This window comes from Diabrotica virgifera, chromosome 7 (genome assembly GCF_917563875.1).
Source record: "Diabrotica virgifera virgifera chromosome 7, PGI_DIABVI_V3a".
Taxonomy (NCBI): Eukaryota; Metazoa; Arthropoda; class Insecta; order Coleoptera; family Chrysomelidae; genus Diabrotica; species Diabrotica virgifera.
Genome location: NC_065449.1, coordinates 138,702,171 through 138,722,758, shown reverse-complemented (window position 1 = coordinate 138,722,758; position 20,588 = coordinate 138,702,171). Strand labels below are relative to the sequence as shown.

General features: G+C 31.8%; 1 protein-coding gene across 2 annotated transcripts in view; it reads right to left on the bottom strand.

Annotated features, from left to right (window-relative positions):
- Nucleotides 1-20,588, bottom strand: part of LOC114331030 (STE20-related kinase adapter protein alpha) — a 66,774-nt gene that overhangs the window by 26,192 nt on the left and 19,994 nt on the right. For both annotated transcript variants that reach the window (XM_050656070.1, XM_050656071.1), the window contains 2 exons: nucleotides 19,764-19,911; nucleotides 13,903-13,987 (listed from right to left, as the gene is read on the bottom strand). In XM_050656070.1, coding sequence (XP_050512027.1) covers nucleotides 13,903-13,987; nucleotides 19,764-19,911 — 233 coding nt within the window. The remainder of the gene's footprint in view (nucleotides 1-13,902; nucleotides 13,988-19,763; nucleotides 19,912-20,588) is intronic.

The following is a 20,588-nucleotide window of genomic DNA, read 5'->3' as shown; positions in this document are numbered from 1 at the left end:
GACATCAAAGCTTTCTTGGTATAGATTGTAATTCCAGAAGCCGTTGAAAATTAAACGAATATTTTAGCAACAATTCAATTGTTAATTAACAAATTACGATCGCAATAATAACCAAAATAATCATGATACATTGATCAAACTTATAAAGATTATAAAGATGAGATGCTTATTTAATATTTTATCGACAAAATATAAATTTTTCTTTTTTTTGCATAATCTTTAAATTTTGAAAAAAAAAAAAAGTTATAATACGCTGGTCTAATTAGTAAAGTACAAAGAAAGGTTATTTACCAGCAATTTTATTGCTGGAATCGAATTATAAGATCCTATATATTATTAATATAGGTATGCAAAGTCCGCATATAGTGTGCTACTTTTTTTATAAACAAAATGGCGCCGACAAATCGTATTTTTTTCAATTATTGCTCTATAACTCCGAAGATTTTAACTTTACACAAAAAACACTCAAATAAAAATTCACCCCAATTTAATTCTGCATAGAGACATGTTTTTCCCGATTTGCTCCGACGAAAATTTTCCTCGGAAAATGTGGGTTTTCCCAACAAAATATCGAATTTTCAAATAAATTTTTTGAGCCAGTAATTATTTATCAATAATTATATAGCTTGGTGAAATAAAAGCTTTCTTGTTATAGATTATAAATTCAGAAGCCGGTGAAAATGAAACGAATATTTTAGCAACAATTCAATTGTAAATTAACAATTTACAGTCGCAATAACAACCAAAATAATCATGAGACATTGATCAAGCTTAGAAATAATATAAAGGTGTGATGCCTATTTAATATTTTGTCGACAAAATATAAATTTTTCATTTTTTGCATAATCTTTAAATGTTTAAAAAAAATTGTTCTAAACAAATTAACATTTCTCAGAAATTGTTTATTATATTCTAATTTTAAAAAATACTTAAAATGCGTATTTCATAGGTCTTGAAAATGAATGCTTTAAAAAAATTTTCCAACCATTTGCAAAAAAGTTATGAAACAGCAAAGTAAATATACGAATTCTCCGTTGTTTATAATTTGTTTTAATTGTTTTAAAGCTTAAAAGTGAGTCTATGGTACAATCTAATTACTCACAAAGAATGTCAAAAATTAGTGCAATGGTTATATTTTAATCAAAGATTAAAAATACTTTTTTTGTAATTTTTAGCGCGAAAGTAGACTTGATACAGAGCCGGAGATAAAATGTTCACCCGAAGCGACTGACACGCTTAAACTCGCGCGAGTTGTGTATGTGGGCGGGTAGCTACGGTACTGTATTATTCTACTTTCGCGCGTGTAAATTACAAAAAATATATTTATAATCTTTAATTAAAATATAACCATTAAACTGATAATCGATATTTTTTTATAAATAATTAGCTTGTACTTTAAACTCACTTCTACGCTTTGAAAGAATTAAAAAAAATTATAAATACCGTAGTAATCGTATGTTTACTTTGCTGTTTCATAACTTTTTTGCAAATGGTTGCAAAAAAGTTTTAAGGCATTCATTTTCAAGATATTTGAAATGCGCATTTTAGCTATTTCTTAAAATTATAATATAATAAAAACTTTCTGAGAAACGTTAATTTGTTAATAACTATTTTTTTTAAACATTTAAAGATTATGCAAAAAAATTAGAAATTTATATTTTGTCGACAAAATGTTAAATTGGCATCTCATCTTTATAATATTTCGAAGTTTGATCAGTGTATCATAATTATTTTGGTTATTATTGCGACTGTAAATTATTAATTAACAATTGAATTGTTGCTAAAATATTCGTTTAATTTTCACCAGCTTCTGGAACTATAATCTAAACCAAGAAGGCTTTTAAGTCACCAAATTATTTAATTATTGGTAAATAATTACTTATCTAAAACTTTATTTGAAAGTCAAAGATTTTGTTGGGAAATCCCGCATTTTCCGAGGAAAATTTTCGTCGGAGCAGATCGGGAAAAACACGTCTCTATGCAGAATTTAATCACGGTGAATTTTTATTTGAGTGTTTTTGTTGTAAAGTTAAAATCTTCGGAGTTATAGAGCAATAATTGAAAAAAACACGATTTTCGGGCGCCATTTTGTTTATAAAAAAAGTAGCACACTATCTGAGGACTTTGCATACCTATATTATTAATAAATAGGATCTTATAATTCGATTCCAGCAATAAAATTGCTGGTAAATAACTTTTCCCAAAAATGGCCTATTCTCCGATAATCAGCCCAGACTATAAATGTTCAGTAAAAATTTTTTACCGATTTCTATCAAACTGATTTTATAATGATTCATAATGACTGCAATAGAAATCACTATTCGCTATATAATCACTATATAACATTTACTATTTTTGACATATTACTTATGTGACAATTTTATTATACCTCGTAAGACTATCGAATTTATGTTTTCGTTACGAAGTACAGGAATAAAGGATAGGAAAATTTATGAATAAATGAGTAGCAACAAAGTTACTTGTTGCTAGACTGTACAAAGACTTCGTCAGAATAGTTGAGGAGATTACGCAAGAAGTAATAAGACAAAGCAGAAGGGTCTTGAAGAAGAAAGTACCTAAATCAAAGGATATACAAGAAGAAGTAACGACACAGTTAATTAAATCGTATAACAAGTTCACACACTTAACGAAGAAAAATTGGGAAGCGCTTAAAGACAAACAAAGAGAAGCGTGCAACAAAGATTTTGGAAGAATCAGAGACAAAGTTATACGCTCATTTCAAGCTGTAAACTTAAGAACAGTAGTTCCAAGTTCAATACATCAGCCAATCGACAAGGAAATATAAGAAGAACAAAGCGACGAGGAAGTAGAAGAGGAAAAAAGTGACGAGGAGATAGAAGAGGAAAAAATTGACGAGAAAATAGAAGAGGGGAAAAAGCGACATAAAACAAGATATAAAAATATTAAACATGGCTCTGACGATCAACAAATTTTTGAATATCGCAAGCAAGGTATTGCCCAACGAGTTCGATGGAAGCGCGGGTAAACTACAACCATTTTTAGACGCATTAGAACTACTTAGGAAAATAGCAGAAGGACATGAAGAAACAGCTGTAGCATTAATAAAGACAAGGTTAACCAATAAGGCTAGAAACCTAATAACCACGGAAGATACGATTCCACGTATAGCCGGGGCACTGAAGAAAGAACTAAGAGGCGATAATCCGAAGACTGTAATAGCCAAGTTAGCCTAGAAAAGGCAAGGGCATCGAGATGCAGCAGTGTACGCATCTGAAGTAGAAGAATTAGCAGAACAGTTAAAAGTGGCATACAGAGCGGAAGGAATGCCATTGGAATTAGCGAAAAAATATACGACGGAAACAGTGGTAGCAACGATGAAACGAAACGTTAATGCAGATAAAGCTAAGCTAATACTGGAGGCAGGTAACTTCACAACACCACAGGAAGTAGTATCTATATTTTTATCGATTGATACGATAGAAGAGAACACACAGGGAAGAGTCTTAAATTATAGGACAAATTATGAAAATAGAAGAGAACAGCAGCAATACCGAAGAGGATACCATAACAAATCCGATAGAGGGAGAAGAAATAACTTCGGACAACTGAACGAAGGAGAAGCAACGGAAAACCAACGGAACTATTCGAACAGAGGATATAGACAATTTAACAACCAAACATACAGAGGAAACCAGAGCGGAGGACGTAACAGGAACGTAAGGCTACTGGAGTTAGAGGACAGCCAAGAGGAACAAGAAAAACCGCAGTTGGGGTTTTGAATGAACGAGACAAAGGAAGTAACACAGAAAGGAACGAGACACAGAATCATCTGTGACAATGGCAAATCCCACTGTGATTCCAGTTCGGGTGTTTTTGATGCATCTTTCAAAAGACTTTCAACCGGACTGGTCCTGTAGACTCCTAGACTCCTAGACAATTTAACAACCAAACGTACAGAGGGAACCAGAGAGGAGGAAGTAACAGAAACATAAGGCTACTGGAGTTAGAGGACAGCCAAGAGGAACCGGAAAACCCGCAGTTAAGGTTTTCAATGAAAGAAACAATGAAAGTACACAGTCAGAAGTAGAATATAATATTTACAACTTCGACTTAAACCTAACGAATTTTGTACGAATGAAAACAGGAATCCTAGAACACACAAATACCTTTATCATAGACACAGGAGCTGATATTTCAATACTGAAATGTTCACAAGATTTTATGAAGGAACATGTGAAACCAAACACAAAGGCGAAAATAAAAGGAGTAACTAAAGGAGAATTGCAAACAATGGGAGAAGTTGAGACCACACTAGACGTAAAAGGAACTCGATTTGAGCATATCTTTCAATTAGTTGAACCTAGCTTTCCCATTCCAACCGACGGAATCATTGGGAGAGACTTTATTTCAAACTTTCAATGCATACTAGACTACGCTAACCTTAAAATGCACATTAAAGAGGACAACTATTGTCACATTAGTACGAACATTTTGGATAATATAGATGACACAATAATAATACCGCCTAGATGTGAAATTTACAGAATAGTAAAAAATTTTCAAACACTGAAGAACGACAGGATAGTGGAACAACAGGAAATACAACCAGGAATATTCATAGCGAGAGCAATTATTTCAAGTAATAATCCGTACATCAAAATTTTGAACACAACCTACGAAACAGTAAATGTAGAGGCAAACAATCAGGACGTTAGACATTAAATTATTCAACATATATATAGACTGATCAACGACAGCAAGGATAGAAAAAAGAATTGTGGGAATCATTGAAGTTAAACATTCCAGAATACATACGCGATAACTTAGTATCTTTATGTGAAGAATATTCAGATATATTCGCCCTAAGGCATGACATGCTAACATGTAACAACTTCTACGAACAGAAACTGAGAGTTAGAGACCAAACTCCGATATATATTAAAAACTATAGGACACCTCGTGCACAAACAGAGGAATTAAACCGACAAGTACAAAAACTAAGAGACCAAGGAATCATAGAACCGTCTACATCAAAATACAACAGCCCAGTAGTGCTGGTACCGAAAAAAGCTATTAGATGGAAATAAAGCATGGAGGTTATGCATAGATTTTAGACAACTGAACAAGAAAATAGTCACAGATAAATTTCCATTACCAAGAATAGACTCGATATTAGATCAACTAGGAAGAGCAAAATGGTTTTCAGTTATAGACTTAATGTCAGGTTTTCACCAAATATCATTAGAAAAATCATCGAGAAAATACACATCGTTTAGCACGGAAAATGGAGCATTTCAATTTACCAGATTACCTTTTGGATTAAACGTAAGCCCGAATAGCTTTTCAAGTATGATGTCAATAGCGTTTTCAGGATTAACACCAGACAAAGCATTTCTTTACATGGACGATATAGTAGTAATAGGAATATCTGAAAAACATCACCTAGACAACCTGAAAAAGACATTCGAGACATGTCGAAAATTCAATTTGAAACTTAACCCAGGAAAATGTCAATTTTTTAGAAGAGAAGTCACATATTTAGGACATGATCTTTCTCAGGAAGGAGTATCACCAGATAAAGCAAAATATGCAACGATTGAACAATACCCGACACCTAAGACAGCAGAAGAAACAAAAAGATTAGTAGCATTTTGTAACTATTATCGACGTTTTATTCAAAATTTTGCTGAAATATGCAGACCACTCAACAGATTATCGAGAAAAGGAGTAGAATTTTTTTGGTCAGAGGAATGTGAAAAAGCATTCAATAAGCTTAAATCATCTCTGATGAAGCCACCGATCTTAAAATATCCAGATTTCAATAAACAATTTATCCTAACGACAGACGAATCCAACGAGAGTTGTTCAGCAATTTTAAGTCAAGATTACAACGGAATAGACCTACCGATAGCATACGCATCAAGAAGTTTTAGTAAAGGAGAATGCAATAAACCTATAATCATTAAGGAATTACTAGCGATCCATTGGGGAATTAATCATTTCAAATGTTATCTGTATGGAGCACCAACGTTTTTAGTAAAAACAGATCATAAACCACTAACACATTTATTTGCAATGAAAGAACCAACTTCGAAACTCACGAGGATCAGATTAGATCTAGAGGAATACGATTTCAAAATAGAGTATATAACAGGGAAAAATAACTACGCAGACAGCCTTTCAAGAATAACATTGCATCAACTAAAGAACCTATACATAGACAATACCCATATACTAGCTATAACACGAGCTCAAGCAAGAGAAAAGGAGAAAGAATCAACGCAAACGAAGGCAGAAAGTGAACTCGCACTACAGCCAGAAGCCACCAAACAGACAGTAAGAAAGGTACTAAATAATTTAGAGGCGCATAGACTACCAATTTTGTCCTTTGGAGCAGAACTAATCTCACCAAGACTGAGCATTAGGGCAAAAAACAAAATAAAATGTAGCAAGAGCATAGCCACAGGATTCGATCATTTCAATTTAAACCAAACGTTGGCACAGCTTGATAAGCTGGCGGTAGAGAATGCAGATGTAAAGTAAAGATATACGTAAATGATATTATTTTTAAATTGTACACAATGGATGAATTTATTAACCTTCCGATGACCAACCTTTTTTTGTTACACGGATGACCAAGGGGGGGAAAATGACCCCAGGCCAAAAATGTCAAAAAGGAAAATGACCCCAGGCCAAAAATGTCAAAAATGACAATTAACAAAAAAATTAAGTTTTTTTATGGCATGGACTTTGTCATTCAGCCAGTCACAACATGAGTATTAGTGTCATGTGTAGTGTGTATGTTGAGTAAGTGTCTTGTTACTTTGCAAAGTCGACGTCATTAGCTTAAAACTACTTGGAATTGCACATTATAGACGGTATTTTACTAAACATCAACTTCAGAATATATTTTTTATTCGTAAAATATAGGGAATTTTTTTTATTTCAAAATATGAGGGTATCTAGAATGATATTAAAGTCAAATAAAAAATAAGTAACGGTCGAATCCATCAATTATATAAAAAATAATGAGTTAAAAATTGAAAATACTTTTGAATTTATTAAAGAAAAACATACGCTGGAGTCACAATTTCCCCCGCTTGGTCATCCGAAGGTTAAACAAGGAAACAAAATATTGAAAAATGTAGAGATATACATATGTGAAGTACCAGAAAAAATAGAAGACGACAAAGAAAAACGCAGATTAATAGAGAAATATCATAATCACCCGATGTTTGGAGGACACTTAAAGAAAAATAGACTAATAAAGAAGCTAAAAGCAAGATTCAGATGGAAAAATTTGGAAAAAGACGTAACAAAATACGTTAAACAATGTCATGAATGTCAAATTAACAAACCGAAAAGGACACAAGTCGAAGAATTCGTGATATCAGACACTTCTTCGAAACCAGAGGACACAGAGTACATAGATACGATAGGTCAATTCACTAGAAGTAATGAAAGCAATAAAGACAAAAAAGAGCGGCAAGAAGAGAATAAGCCCAAAACAACACCACAACACTTTAAAATAGGAGACCTAGTCCTGGTAAAAAGGGAAGAGAAAGGTAAGTGTAATAGTCTTTATGTAGGCCCCTTCACAATAACAGAGGTAAATAACGTTAATTGTAAGATCAGAATGGAAAACAATAAAATCAAGGAAATACATAAGAATAGATTATACATATGCTTACAATCCGAGAACACAGTGAGTGACAAGTGAAACGGGAACAATGTTTTTTTTTTGGCCTTTGGGCTAAGTGTCCATTCAGCCAGTAACAAATGTGTAACCTATTCTAACTAACTAAACTAACTACACTATTATTCTGGAAATTTAAATGAAGAACTACGATGGGGAGAGGAACTAGGATTACTTTTCGCACCTAGGGGTCATTCAAGGTGACTCACAGACAGAAAGGGTAGACCTCGGAAAATATAGGTAAATAGGTAAAATATTTGGCTATATAACAGAGGTAACGAGCTTAATACCTACACTCTAAAGTTTTAAGTTACACATCTTAATAAACTTAAGAATAATTTTGTATACCTGATACATATTTAATGATAGTAAATGAAGTAGATTTAAAGGGGGGGTATAAGTTTTGCAATAATAAACTATTAATAAATTCCTGTCTTTGTATTTCAAATTTACTACAAGCATAAAAAATGTGATCCAAGTCGCTCACCACATTGCAGGTTTCACAAAGTTCGGTATTGACTACACCGATTCTATATAGGGAACAATGTTGATAACGGACATTTTTTTCTTTGTATTTAATTATTAGTTATAGGAAATAAATATTTAATTTGTATTGATTAACACGCAGTAATCAGTTAGTGGTGCTATCTGAAAATTTTCTTCCTTCTCCGAAGTCAGAAAATTTTGCCAGGAGGGGAAAGATGTATTGGGATTCACAGCATCCATTATTAAGCATCCAATTAAGAGCAAGTCACATTCTTTTAAAATTTAAATGTCCTTGGTAAACAAACACACGTTTGTTTATTATACATATTACGTGACCCAGATTACTCCACACAAGTGTACCAGTTGTCAATCCTGCGGTGTCAGCGATTCAATATTACATATTCCTAATTCATGGCCAAAGCCGACTCAGCATAATTAATATAAACACTTTCTCTTCTATTTATATACACAGAAAACATCGGGAGGCATTCTAAATTCATTGCGTGATCAATCATCATTGATAGTTGAGATACACCAGAGGGTGAACGTACATTAGCACACCAACTCTTTACAGTCATACTCCGAGTTGATAATAAATGAATATACTGTGAGTAGTTTATTTCATCAACCCCTATCGTAGGGGGTAACTACCCCCAACCACTCTGAGATGATCCAGATGATGTAGAACTAATATACCAACCGAAGTTCACTGACTTGCCACTACTGGCGCTCACGAACTTTTAAACAGCCCCTCTACCTACGAGCTCACAGCGGATAACATATTAAAAAATCTCTTAAATCGGACAACAGGTGTACGAAATTGGAAACGTCAAAAATGACCCATTTTTAAGGTGGTGTGTTAATTTCTGCGTTAATGAGTAGTGTATATTTTATATTTTATTCGTATTAAATACCAAGGTTCATAAATAGACAGGTTGCATGGTAACTTTCCACCAATCAGCGTCGAGAATCTAATGGCGGGAGTGACGTCACCCAGAATGCTGCATTAAAATTCATTCACTTCACTCATTGAAATGAACTCGGAAAGTAGGAATGTATTGAAAATGTGTATATTTAAAAAAAATACGTTTGGATTTTTAATGACTATTTATTTCATATATTCTTAAAAAAATGTGGTACAAAAATCATAGAATATAATTGCAATTAAATATATGCAGTAGAATAGCATTACTACTTAATTAAAGCAGAAGGAGATTCTTTCTTGTGTACATATGGGACTAAATCATTCAAATATTCTAGGTATATTAGTAATGGGTTGAATACAATTTACTTTTTTAAATGATTTTGATTGAGTAGGTATATAATAATTTTGAATTGGGGATAATGCATGTAGTACATTATTATAAATTCCTCCTAACATGTAAACCATGGTGAAAAAGAGATTCAACTAAAGATTTATGTATCAAAATTAGTAGTTTTTCCATTAAGTTTAACATAAGAGCATCTGATTACGTTAGGTACTGGATTATAATATCTAAAACTATTAAAACATTATGCTTCCATTCAATAGGTACCTGTGAAGTTTTACATTAACAGTGAATTATAAAAAAATACAATTTCAGTGCAATAAAGGGAATTTTCCCCATTTTATATATTCATTTAGTTTATAATTGTTTATTCAAACGATCTTCAGATGGCTGCAATATTGGTTATAATTTTATATGAAACAATTACATATAATAGATCTATTATCTCTACTTAGACTTAATTAGATATATTGTTCAATAAGTCTAAGCAGTCTAAGCTGAAGAACTGCAAGAGACATTCCAGAACTGTAATGTCTATATACAAGAATGTCCTTTACTATACAATACAGCAGAAAGAAAATCCAGTAAGTAAGTAGATACTTAATACAAACACATTAAAATGTATCTTAGCACTTGTAAAAGAGTTTTGGGTTTAAGTTATTATACTAAAAACACTTAATGATATCTATAGATACATTATATCTCAAGATATAAACACAAATTAAAACAATAACGATATCTAATAACAAAATATAGCCTCCAAACCCCGTATCCTATTATGTTTACAAACAATTCGTAAAATTGATCGTCTGGGTGACGTCACGATGACAATATTTCATTTGTCAATGTCAAAGTTACCATACAACCTATGGTATAGGAACCTTGATTAAATACTATATTTATACATCAATCAACGATACTATTCAGTACATGCATCTGTCATTTTTAGCCTTAAAATATTAAATGATCTACTTCTACTTTATTGATTGTACACTATATAGGGTGTCCCGAAAAGATTGGTCATAAATTATACCACACATTCTGGGGTCAAAAATTGTTCGATTGAACCTAACTTACCTTAGTACAAATGTGCTCATAAAATAAGTTACAGCCCTTTGAAGTTACAAAATGAAAATCGATTTTTTTCAATATATCGAAAACTATTAGAGATTTTTTATTGAAAATGGACATGTATCATTCTTATGGCAGGATCATCTTAAGCCAAATTATAGTGAAATTTGTCCACCCCATAAAAAATTTATGGGGATTTTGTTCCCTTAAACCCCCCAAACTTTTTTGTACGTTCCAATTAATTCATTATTGTGGTACCATTAGTTAAACACAACGTTTTTAAATTTTTTTGCCCCTTAGTATTTTTTCGATAAGCTTTTATTGAGATGCGGCTTCCTTTTCAATACATTTACGTAAAAATTTTATGGGGGTTTTGTTCCTTTAAACCCCCCAAATGTTCATTAGTTAAACACAGTGTTTTTAAAACTTTTGCCTCTTAGTCTTTTTTTCATAAGTCACCTTTTATCGAGATGTAGCTTCTTTTTCAAAATATACCTAAAAATGTAAATTATAAATAAATTTTCAGATTATTAACAGGTCTCTATAATCGTACTTACCCATATACAAATATGTGGCGGATTCGACAAATATTCAAAATATCTCGATAAACACTGGCTTATCGAAAAAGTACTAAGAGGCAAAAAAGTTTTAAAAACAATGTGTTCAATGGTGCCACAATAATAATTTAAATGGAACGTACACAAAAGTTTGGGGGGGTTAAAGGGAACAAAACCCCCATAAATTTTTTATGGGGTGCACAAATTTCACTTTAATTTTTTTTTAAGATGTTGCTGCTATAAGAATGCCGCATGTCCATTTTCAATAAAAAATCTCTAATAGTTTTCGATATATGAAAAAAATCGGTTTTCATTTTGTAATTTCAAAGGGCTGTAACTTTTTTTGTGTGCACTATTGTATATATGTAAGTGAGGTTCAATCAACCTATTTTTGACCCCAGAATCTGTGGTATAATTTATGACCAATATTTTCGGGGCATATCATTAACATATTTTGTAAAGAAATGAAAACCGATTGACCTTGTCAATAAGAATAAAGCATTATAGATATTATTTGATACAGTAAACAAAAACAAAAAAACATCTCTGACAAGTAATGATGCCTAGTTTCTCACTGTAAAATAAACACTGTACAATAAAAGTCATATTCTAATATTTTGGCAATGCTCTGACTTCAGAAATCTTGAATGACGTAAGCGTGTTTTTGTAGTAAAAAGTGTATAAAAATATTTTCCTATAAAAAGTTTTTAAAAACTGCAAAAAGTGTTGTTACAGTTCTTCCACTCTAACTTTTCCCATGCGCCACGATTCATTTTCAAACATGTTAAATAAAAAAATAAAATGAAACGTACGCCGATGTGTAGATCATTGGTACGTACTGTCAGAGTGTCCGTGGTAATAATTAGGAAATGACTATTATTACGTGAAAGGATTTTATAAAGTTAATTTATGGAAGTGTTTAATTTTTTTTTTTTTTCACTATTGAGGAGATTGATGGACTCAACATTAAACAGTTTGAACACCAACCAGAACATTAAGAATATAAAGATAAATATAGAACGGCAATAAATAAATAAAAAAAAGTCACAAAAACAAAGTTACTATTGTGTGCTATTGTGTATTGTGTGCTATTGTGAAGAAGATATAATATTACCTAAGGTTAAGTAATACTATCGAGTGAATTACATAAATAAATTATTAATATTTTTAATATATCGTACATTTGGGTAAACAGTGATACAAGTGCAAATTTTTCACAAATTGAGTTATCAACACTCCGATATTACTAATACTCGCCTTTGTCTCGGGAACCAAAAGTCAGTATTCCAACTCCTCATTTATTAAAGTGAAATATTATATTTACTTTTTATAAATATAAAACCAAATAAACTTTATTGATAAATAAATAAAACTTTATTGATTTAGAAAACCAAATAAACAGTAAATGCAAATATCGCCGGCCTCATATGAAAAGTGCTTAAGTCCCAAAATAAGCAAAAATTGGATTTTTGCGCCATCTGATTAATATTTATGGTACGCATGCATAGCAAGACAAAAAAGTTCAAAAAAGTCAATAGATGTCGCTAGAACCACAAAAAAGAATTCTACCCAACTCCACGGCGTTGGTGAATCACATGAAACTTGCCAAAGTGCGTCATTGAGGTTAGATGTACTTTTGCTGCTGCTGTGTTATATCTACAAGAAAAGTATTATAAAGGAATTAGTGTAAATAAACTTATTGAAGGTAAGTTCAATTTGATCATATTATTATAGTTTTTGTGTTAAATACAGTTAAGTAGCATTCTTATCCTTAAAACACCCATTCCTTTTTCTTTTGGGACTTAAGCATTTTTCACAGTTTAGTTTTGGAGACTTTTGAGGGAGTTACGCATATTTCTTTAAATCGGTTTTTTGACTCCTGTAAAATTTGTTAATTTGGACTTAGGCACTTTTCATATGGGGCCGACCATATATAAAAAAACTCTCAATGTCATTGTGTAATTGAAAATTATAAACGTATGTAACGGGTAGTTCTTTCAAGACGACAGACTCAGTAAAACACAAGTTAAAAATAAAGTAAATGTATTAAAGATAATTATATACAGTTTAAAACAAATAAAATAAAATATAATTCCGTCTTCTGCAAAGGAAAAACAATATTAAACTACTTTATTACAGTTATCCGATCATAATAGCAACATTAAAATAATACGATAAACAGTATATTTATATACAATAACAATCTCGCTACGTTAAATCAACATAGCCCTATATTCCGATCCGGAGATCATTCCTCGCTACTACCGCCTACTGCGATAACGATCATGGCAAGACCCACGTCACTACTGTGGCGTCCGCTTAGGCATAGTCCCACCTCACATACGGTGCATCTTTTGGCAAGCCAGCTAATGCTAGTTCAATACGCTAGCAGCAGCTATTGAGCCATGGTTAGTTCAATTCACTAGCCACGACTGATTTTATCATTCTCCTGATCTCCTGGCTCGCCTTAAATATGCTCTAGCTGCCACTACTCCCTCGATTTCCCCCAGCGGCGCTATGCGGCAACACGGATGCTCCTCCGGTCGTCTCTGGTAAAACAGCTCATCGCTTGTCGTGGCATCATATCGTTACACGTAAAAATTCATAGGCTATTAAAGACATTCGATATTGTTTATCCTTGTTTAACTTATTGTAATTTCTATGGAAAAGCGGCTTTATTTTGCGATACTAGTTTCTGTGAGTTAAAAAGAGACCTAGTATTAAAATTAGTGTGTGAATAATTTCGTACATGAGAAAAGTTAGAGTGGAAGTACTATATTTGCATCGACAATGGTTTCATGTTCTATGTAAATGTTTGAAAAATAATATAATTAGACATTACCTGTGAATATAACCTTTTTTATGAATGTATACTAATGCAGATAATACATCTTTTATAATTAATATTATAGCAGACTCCAGTAGTCCTAAAATACAGATCATTGAAAAATATCAGGATCACGATCACGATCAAATAAAATATACAGGATCTAACAAAAAGGTAGGTCATTAATTAAATCACATATTCGGGGACCAAAAATAGTTCGATTGAACCTAGCTTACCTTAGTACAAATGTGCACCTAAAAAAGTTGCAGCCCTTTGAAATTACAAAATGAAAATCAAATTTTTCCAATATGTATATCGAAATCTATTAGAGATTTTTTATTGAAAATGGACATGTGGCTTTCTTATGGCAGCAACATCTTGTTTGTGCAAGCCTCGTAGTACTTTTTCAATAAGGCAGTTTTTATCGAGATATGTTGAACATTATTTTAAAATCCACCACATATTTTAAAATGGTTAAGTACAATTATAGAATATTATTTTCATAATATTGTTACGTTTAATTTCTTTATTTTTTTACTAAGTCATATTTAAATAAAAACTCTTAATTTACACAATTAGGTAATGAAAAGGGTCATTACTCACAATCTTTTATTTTTTATTTGTGTCCCATCTTCAGGCCAACACAGAGCTCTTATTTATTTTGTGAAATAAATTATAAGCTAAAAAACATAAATATAAACAAATTACACACAATACGACACAACAGCGTTAAAACTACAAATGAGGTGAGCTAACAACTATAACATTAAAAGAAGTATTAGTTAACTATTTAATTTAAGTATCTATTTGTGCGTATCGTATATCGTTTACGATATATCGCTTATCTTTTAAGAGTATGAACGCCGCCTTAAAGTTACCATGTATATATCAACAGTTTGATCTGAACTGACAGGAGTACATACCTTGTAACGTCAAATAAATAAAATATGAATAAAATATTACTAACAAATAATGTTTCAAAAACTTTATTCAAATATTTGAAAATCTTAATCTTTTAAGTGAAAGTGAAAACTACAGTTGGCAGGTATTGTTTGAAATATTTATACTTCCGTTTTTTAAATCAGAGGAAATGCTGTTCAAATTAATACTACCAACATTCTCGGAAGCCAATGAGGTTGTACTTCCATTAATGGCACCCCAATGATGTTTGAAACATTCTTCTTATTTATTTCCATATTCATTATTATTCATTTCCATAACAACAAAAAGTATTCTGATGTACATCACAAATTCAACTATTTTACATTATTAGCTCTTATTTCTATTTTTTTAGTAATAATACATGCTTTCAAAGTGTACCAATGAAAAAAATAGTGAAAAGTATTCGTGAATAAATGGGCTATAAAACACTTGCTCTATTTCGAGCACGACGGCATCTGCGACATCCCTACCTTTTACTCGTTTTGCAGCAGGTTCGCGCCAGCACGCTTGAACGTAGTGAACAACGGTCAACATCTGTTCTTATTTTCTTTTGTATATTACTCCACGATTCAAAAAGATATTCCGGTGTGCATCATTTTACGATTTGACAGACAAAAAAGGAATTGAAAATAAAGGTTGACAACACTTTAAACGCTTTTTCCTCAAAACTGCCTTTTTCAAAGGCTGTAGACATTGTAACTCAAAAACTACTTGACCGACCCACCTGGAATTTTGTATATATTTTCTTTAGACATTCCTTGAAGTAACGCTGTCGAGATATTTTTTGTTTTATGCTTATTTTTTGTTCAATAATAAATAGGGTGATTTTCTCCTTATTTTGCAAAAAAAAATCGTTGTTTAGATTTCTGAGTGATACCAAAAAGTCAAAATTCGATCAAACTAAAAACTCGACTGCGTTCTGAGTTCTGATGAGTCCACCGCAAAATCCATTTTTTTTTGAGGTGTCTTTAAAAATTTGCCACCGTTGACTTATTTTTCAATATTTTTCCTTGAATAATCTATGAATTGTACTGAATATGCCTATTTGATTTAAAAATAAAATAATTCTACTATACTTTCAAAAAAAAATGTGATTGAAATATTGATTTCAACCTTTACGGTCCCCCCTTAAGGATAGCTATGACACGATTTTGATAGACAACCCATGCTAGAAATATTTGTCCATGTATGAAATTTCATAAAAAAATGTTTTATCCGGCAAGCAAGTGGGTACAGATCAATCTATATTCGTATCTTAGACTATAACTAACGGCTGTGGCTCTAATTTGAATTTGGGCTCATCGCTTATCCCTGCTGGATTGAGTTTAATTTATCTGTCTACTCCCATTGTTTCCTCCATCTTCTTTTCCATTTCTCTCATTTTTCTTCGAAAGCAAAAACTTGGTTTTTAACGACGATATCATATCGTTGAAAGCAGAAGCTACCTTAGAGATGTTAGCATGTATTTCCCAACGAAGTTATGTCCGTAGAAAGGACCCCGCAGAAACCTTATGGAAAATGGCTCTCTGTCAAATGCTCTGAAATTTTGGGTTCTAGTAGTCCTTAATATGTAGAACAAAAGACTCAATGGGCGCGTAGCCCCAAAAAATCATGGTTTTAAGATATAAGCTTCTGAAGTTATAGGTACTGTGAGGACGTTTGAGTTGGAATAAATTCATTTTCTCGAGAATGGGCGACTCTGGAGATAAATTACGAATCAGGTCGATTTTTATTTTTAAATTATAATTTTTTGGAATATATATCATACTAGTGACGTCATCTATCTGGGCGTGATGATGCAATCGATGATTTTTTAAATAAGAATAGAAGTCGTGTGATAGCGCATTTGGAAGGTTATATACCTATATATATATATATATATATATATATATATATATATATATATATATATATATATATATATATATATATTGGTAGGAATATAAACATTAACATAATTATTTATACAGGGTGCCCAAAAAAATTTTTTAATTAAATTAATTGATACAAAAAGAAGAATGTACATAATTTATTTAATTCGAAATACATTTTACTGTCCGAAAACAGAAAAAAATGTTAATTTGATAAATAATATTGTTTTTCGCTTAAATTCAATATTAAAGCTGCCACCCACCTGCCTCTTAGCAGTTTGAACATTTAGTTTAAGCAAAAAGCAATGATTATTTTTCAAATTAACATTTTTTCTGTTTTCTGGCCGCAGTAAAATGTATTTTGAATTTAATAAATTATATACATTCTTCTTTTCGTCATGTTATATCACAAGAAACTTTATTTTCTAGCTTCGAAACTGAGGAAATCAAAGCAACATGCTTGTCCTCAAACACACGTTTCTGGATCACGACCTTATTCTTGCAGGGCATTCTTCAGACGTTGGACTAAATTAGTCTTTTTTCCAACAGAATGCAAATTCCTATCTTCCAATTCCTTGAGCAAGTCATTAACACGCAACTCATACAGTGAGTGAACCCAGGATATGTAACACACTTTATTTATTACGAATTTACTTTTATTTTATTATATATTTATACAGTGTGTCGCATTTAAGATGAAGACAGTCCTATATTTCGTCTATCAAAATAAATATAGATTTGAAGTTTTGCACAGTCATACAGGTTGAATGTTCTCATTTTTAAGATCCTCAACTAAAATTTAAATTTTAAACGCAGCCCACTACGACACCACAAACAGTTTAAATTTTCAATATTTTGCTTCGCGATAGAGATATCGGAAAATGTACCTAAAACCTACAATTTGCTGTCCCGAGATGTAGACCCAGACCGGAATTTTAGGTTCTTCTTCTTCTTCTTATAATAGGCCTCTTGGCCTGTTCTTACCGATTTTGAGCTTGTATTTGTAGCTGTGATGTTGACTGCCAGCTATCTCGCCACCTTTTAAAGGGCCTTCCTATTGGTCTCTTGCCTGTTGGCTTCGAATCCCTGGCTATACGGGCTATTCTCTCGCTGTCCATTCTCGTCACATGCTGATTCCACTCTCGTCGTCTTTGTCTTCCCCACCGTACTATATCTTTTATGTTACAGAGATCTCTTATTCTGTCGTTCGGTATTCTGTCTCTGTGTTTTCCCAGTTGTTGACCTCAGCGTTCTCATTTCTGATGTTCTCAGTATCTTCTTGGTTTCTGCTGTATCACATCTTGTTTCTATCGCGTACGTCATGATCGGTCTTACACATGATTTGTATATGCGTACTTTCCCTTAGGTTCCTGACTACAAATAATGAAACAATTAAAGTGCGAATTTTGTCATATAATTTGTTACGTGGGGTTAGAATAATAGTTGGAACTACTTTTTCAAATAACTTTAACGTATAGAAAATTTACCTTGTTCATCGATTCGCAGCAGGCGCGATTAAAATTTCAATTTCAGTTGAGTATCTTAACCTTCGGATGACCAAGCTGGGGAAATTGTGGCCCCAGCGTATGTTTTTCTTTAATAAATTCAAAAGTATTTTCAATTTTTAACTCATTATTTATTTATTTGACTTTAATATCATTCTAGATATCCTCATATTTTGAAATAAAAAAAATTCCCTATATTTTACGAATAAAAAATATATTCTGAAGTTGATGTTTAGTAAAATACCGTCTATTATGTGTAATTCCAAGTAGTTTTACGCTAATGACGTCGACTTTGCGAAGTAACAAGACACTTACACACATGACACTAATACTCATGTTGTGACTGGCTGAATGACATAAAGTCCATGCCATAAAAAAAACTTTATTTTTTTGTTAATTGTCATTTTTGACCTGGGGTCATCCCCCCCCCTTGGTCATCCGTATAACAAAAAAAGTTGGTCATCGGAAGGTTAAAAAATGTGATTCTTCAACCTGCAACTGTATTGATTTTGATAGCTGAAATATAGTCTTTATCTTAAATGCGACACACTGTATACTATTACGAATCCCAGTTCTGACACCAATGTTACGTTAATGCCATATCTTAAATGCAACACACTGTATATTATTACGAATCCCAGTTATGACACCAATGTTACATTTTCTTAATTATTTGTACTAACTTATATTTAAATAAAAACACTTAATTTATATTCTTTTATTATACACACCATGGACGTATAAAAATAAATTATTTATACGTCCATGATACACACTTATTTAATTCATTTAATATGTACAATATTTATTTTACACTAATGCGCATACAAAACTAAAACTCCCGTCGATTTTAAAATGACAACTGAAACAATTTCAGCCAAACTGTCTCTTTAAATACTATTTAGGACGGCTACTGGAACCATCGAAAACGTCAACCGAATAAAATAGAAGGGGTTCGAAAAATAATGACGAATATACGACTGTTTTGGATTATCGCGACAACGAATATTTTAGTGTGCAAAATAAGAAGTACGAAAGTACTTTGCTCTAATAATTACTCCAATAAACAACAATATAATTTGCAATTTACTTTCGTTCTTCATATTTTGCACAGTAAAATATTCGTTGTCGCGTTTATCCAATAGGGTCGTATATTCGCGGAATGGGGTATAGTAGATTTTACAAATGTTCAAAATAACTCCATAAAAACTATCTTATTGAAAAAGTACTAAGAGGCAAAAAGTTTTAAAAACATTGTGTTAAACTAATGGTACCACAATAATAATTTAATTGGAACATACACAATTTTTATGAGATTTAAAGATGCTATAAGAATGCCACATGTCCATTTAAAAAAAAAAATCTCTAATAGTTTTCGATATATTGGAAAAAATCGATTTTCATTTTGTCAATTCATAGGGCTATAACTTTTTTTATTTGCACCTTTGTTCTACACTAAATTAGTACAATCAAACTATTTTTAGTCCAGAATATGTGATTATTTAATTTATGTTTACCTCTTTGTTACACCCTGTATATTTGTATATAAATACATTACCTTCATTAAAATGTCTAGTTAACAAATCTCTGCAAGATCCATAAGCCATAAGTGGACTAACAACACAAACTTCAGGACCTGACACAAAAGCTGTAATATATGGAAGAATATTTGGGTGGCTAAGTTGTCTCGTTAATATAATTTCTCTCTAAAAAGGTAATACAATTTTTGTAATTTTTTTTATACTTTTGTAAATAGTCCATTGAAATGTTACATTTAGTGTGCATTTCTTAGAGGAGTCAATTTTATTTTTTTAATGTGTAGGGGGGTTCAGTAGAAGCTTAAGTTCAAGTTTTTGGGGTTGAGGCCTTTGTCCCCCGGCCGCCATCTTGGAAAAAGAGGTGCAAAGGGCTTTCGCGCTGTATCTCGTAAACTAGCTACCCTACAGAAAATTTAATTTCACATAAAATGAAGCAAATTAAATTTTCTACAATTTTATATCTATTACTTTTTATCGTAAAGTGACCAACAAAAAGTTATAAACAAAAATAAGAGAAAATTTTGTAAGAAATTTCTTTTTGGAAATTATAACTTTTTTTACGTTCATTTCACAATAAAATAACATCATAGCGATTTTGTAGAGGATTTTTCAATAAACAATTTTCACTATAAAGTTGTTTAATTTTATTTATTATCTAGGTTTTACAGCTCTCCAAACTTGACCAGATTCTCGAATTCTCGTAGAAAAATAATGCTTTTCTATCTACGAGCGGCATTCCGTTATGCCAACCACGAAAATCAAATTTAAGGTGAATGATCAATTTTGGTCTATTTTTATGTTTTAGAGGTCGCTGAATCCGAATATAAAGTTTATTTTTATCTAGA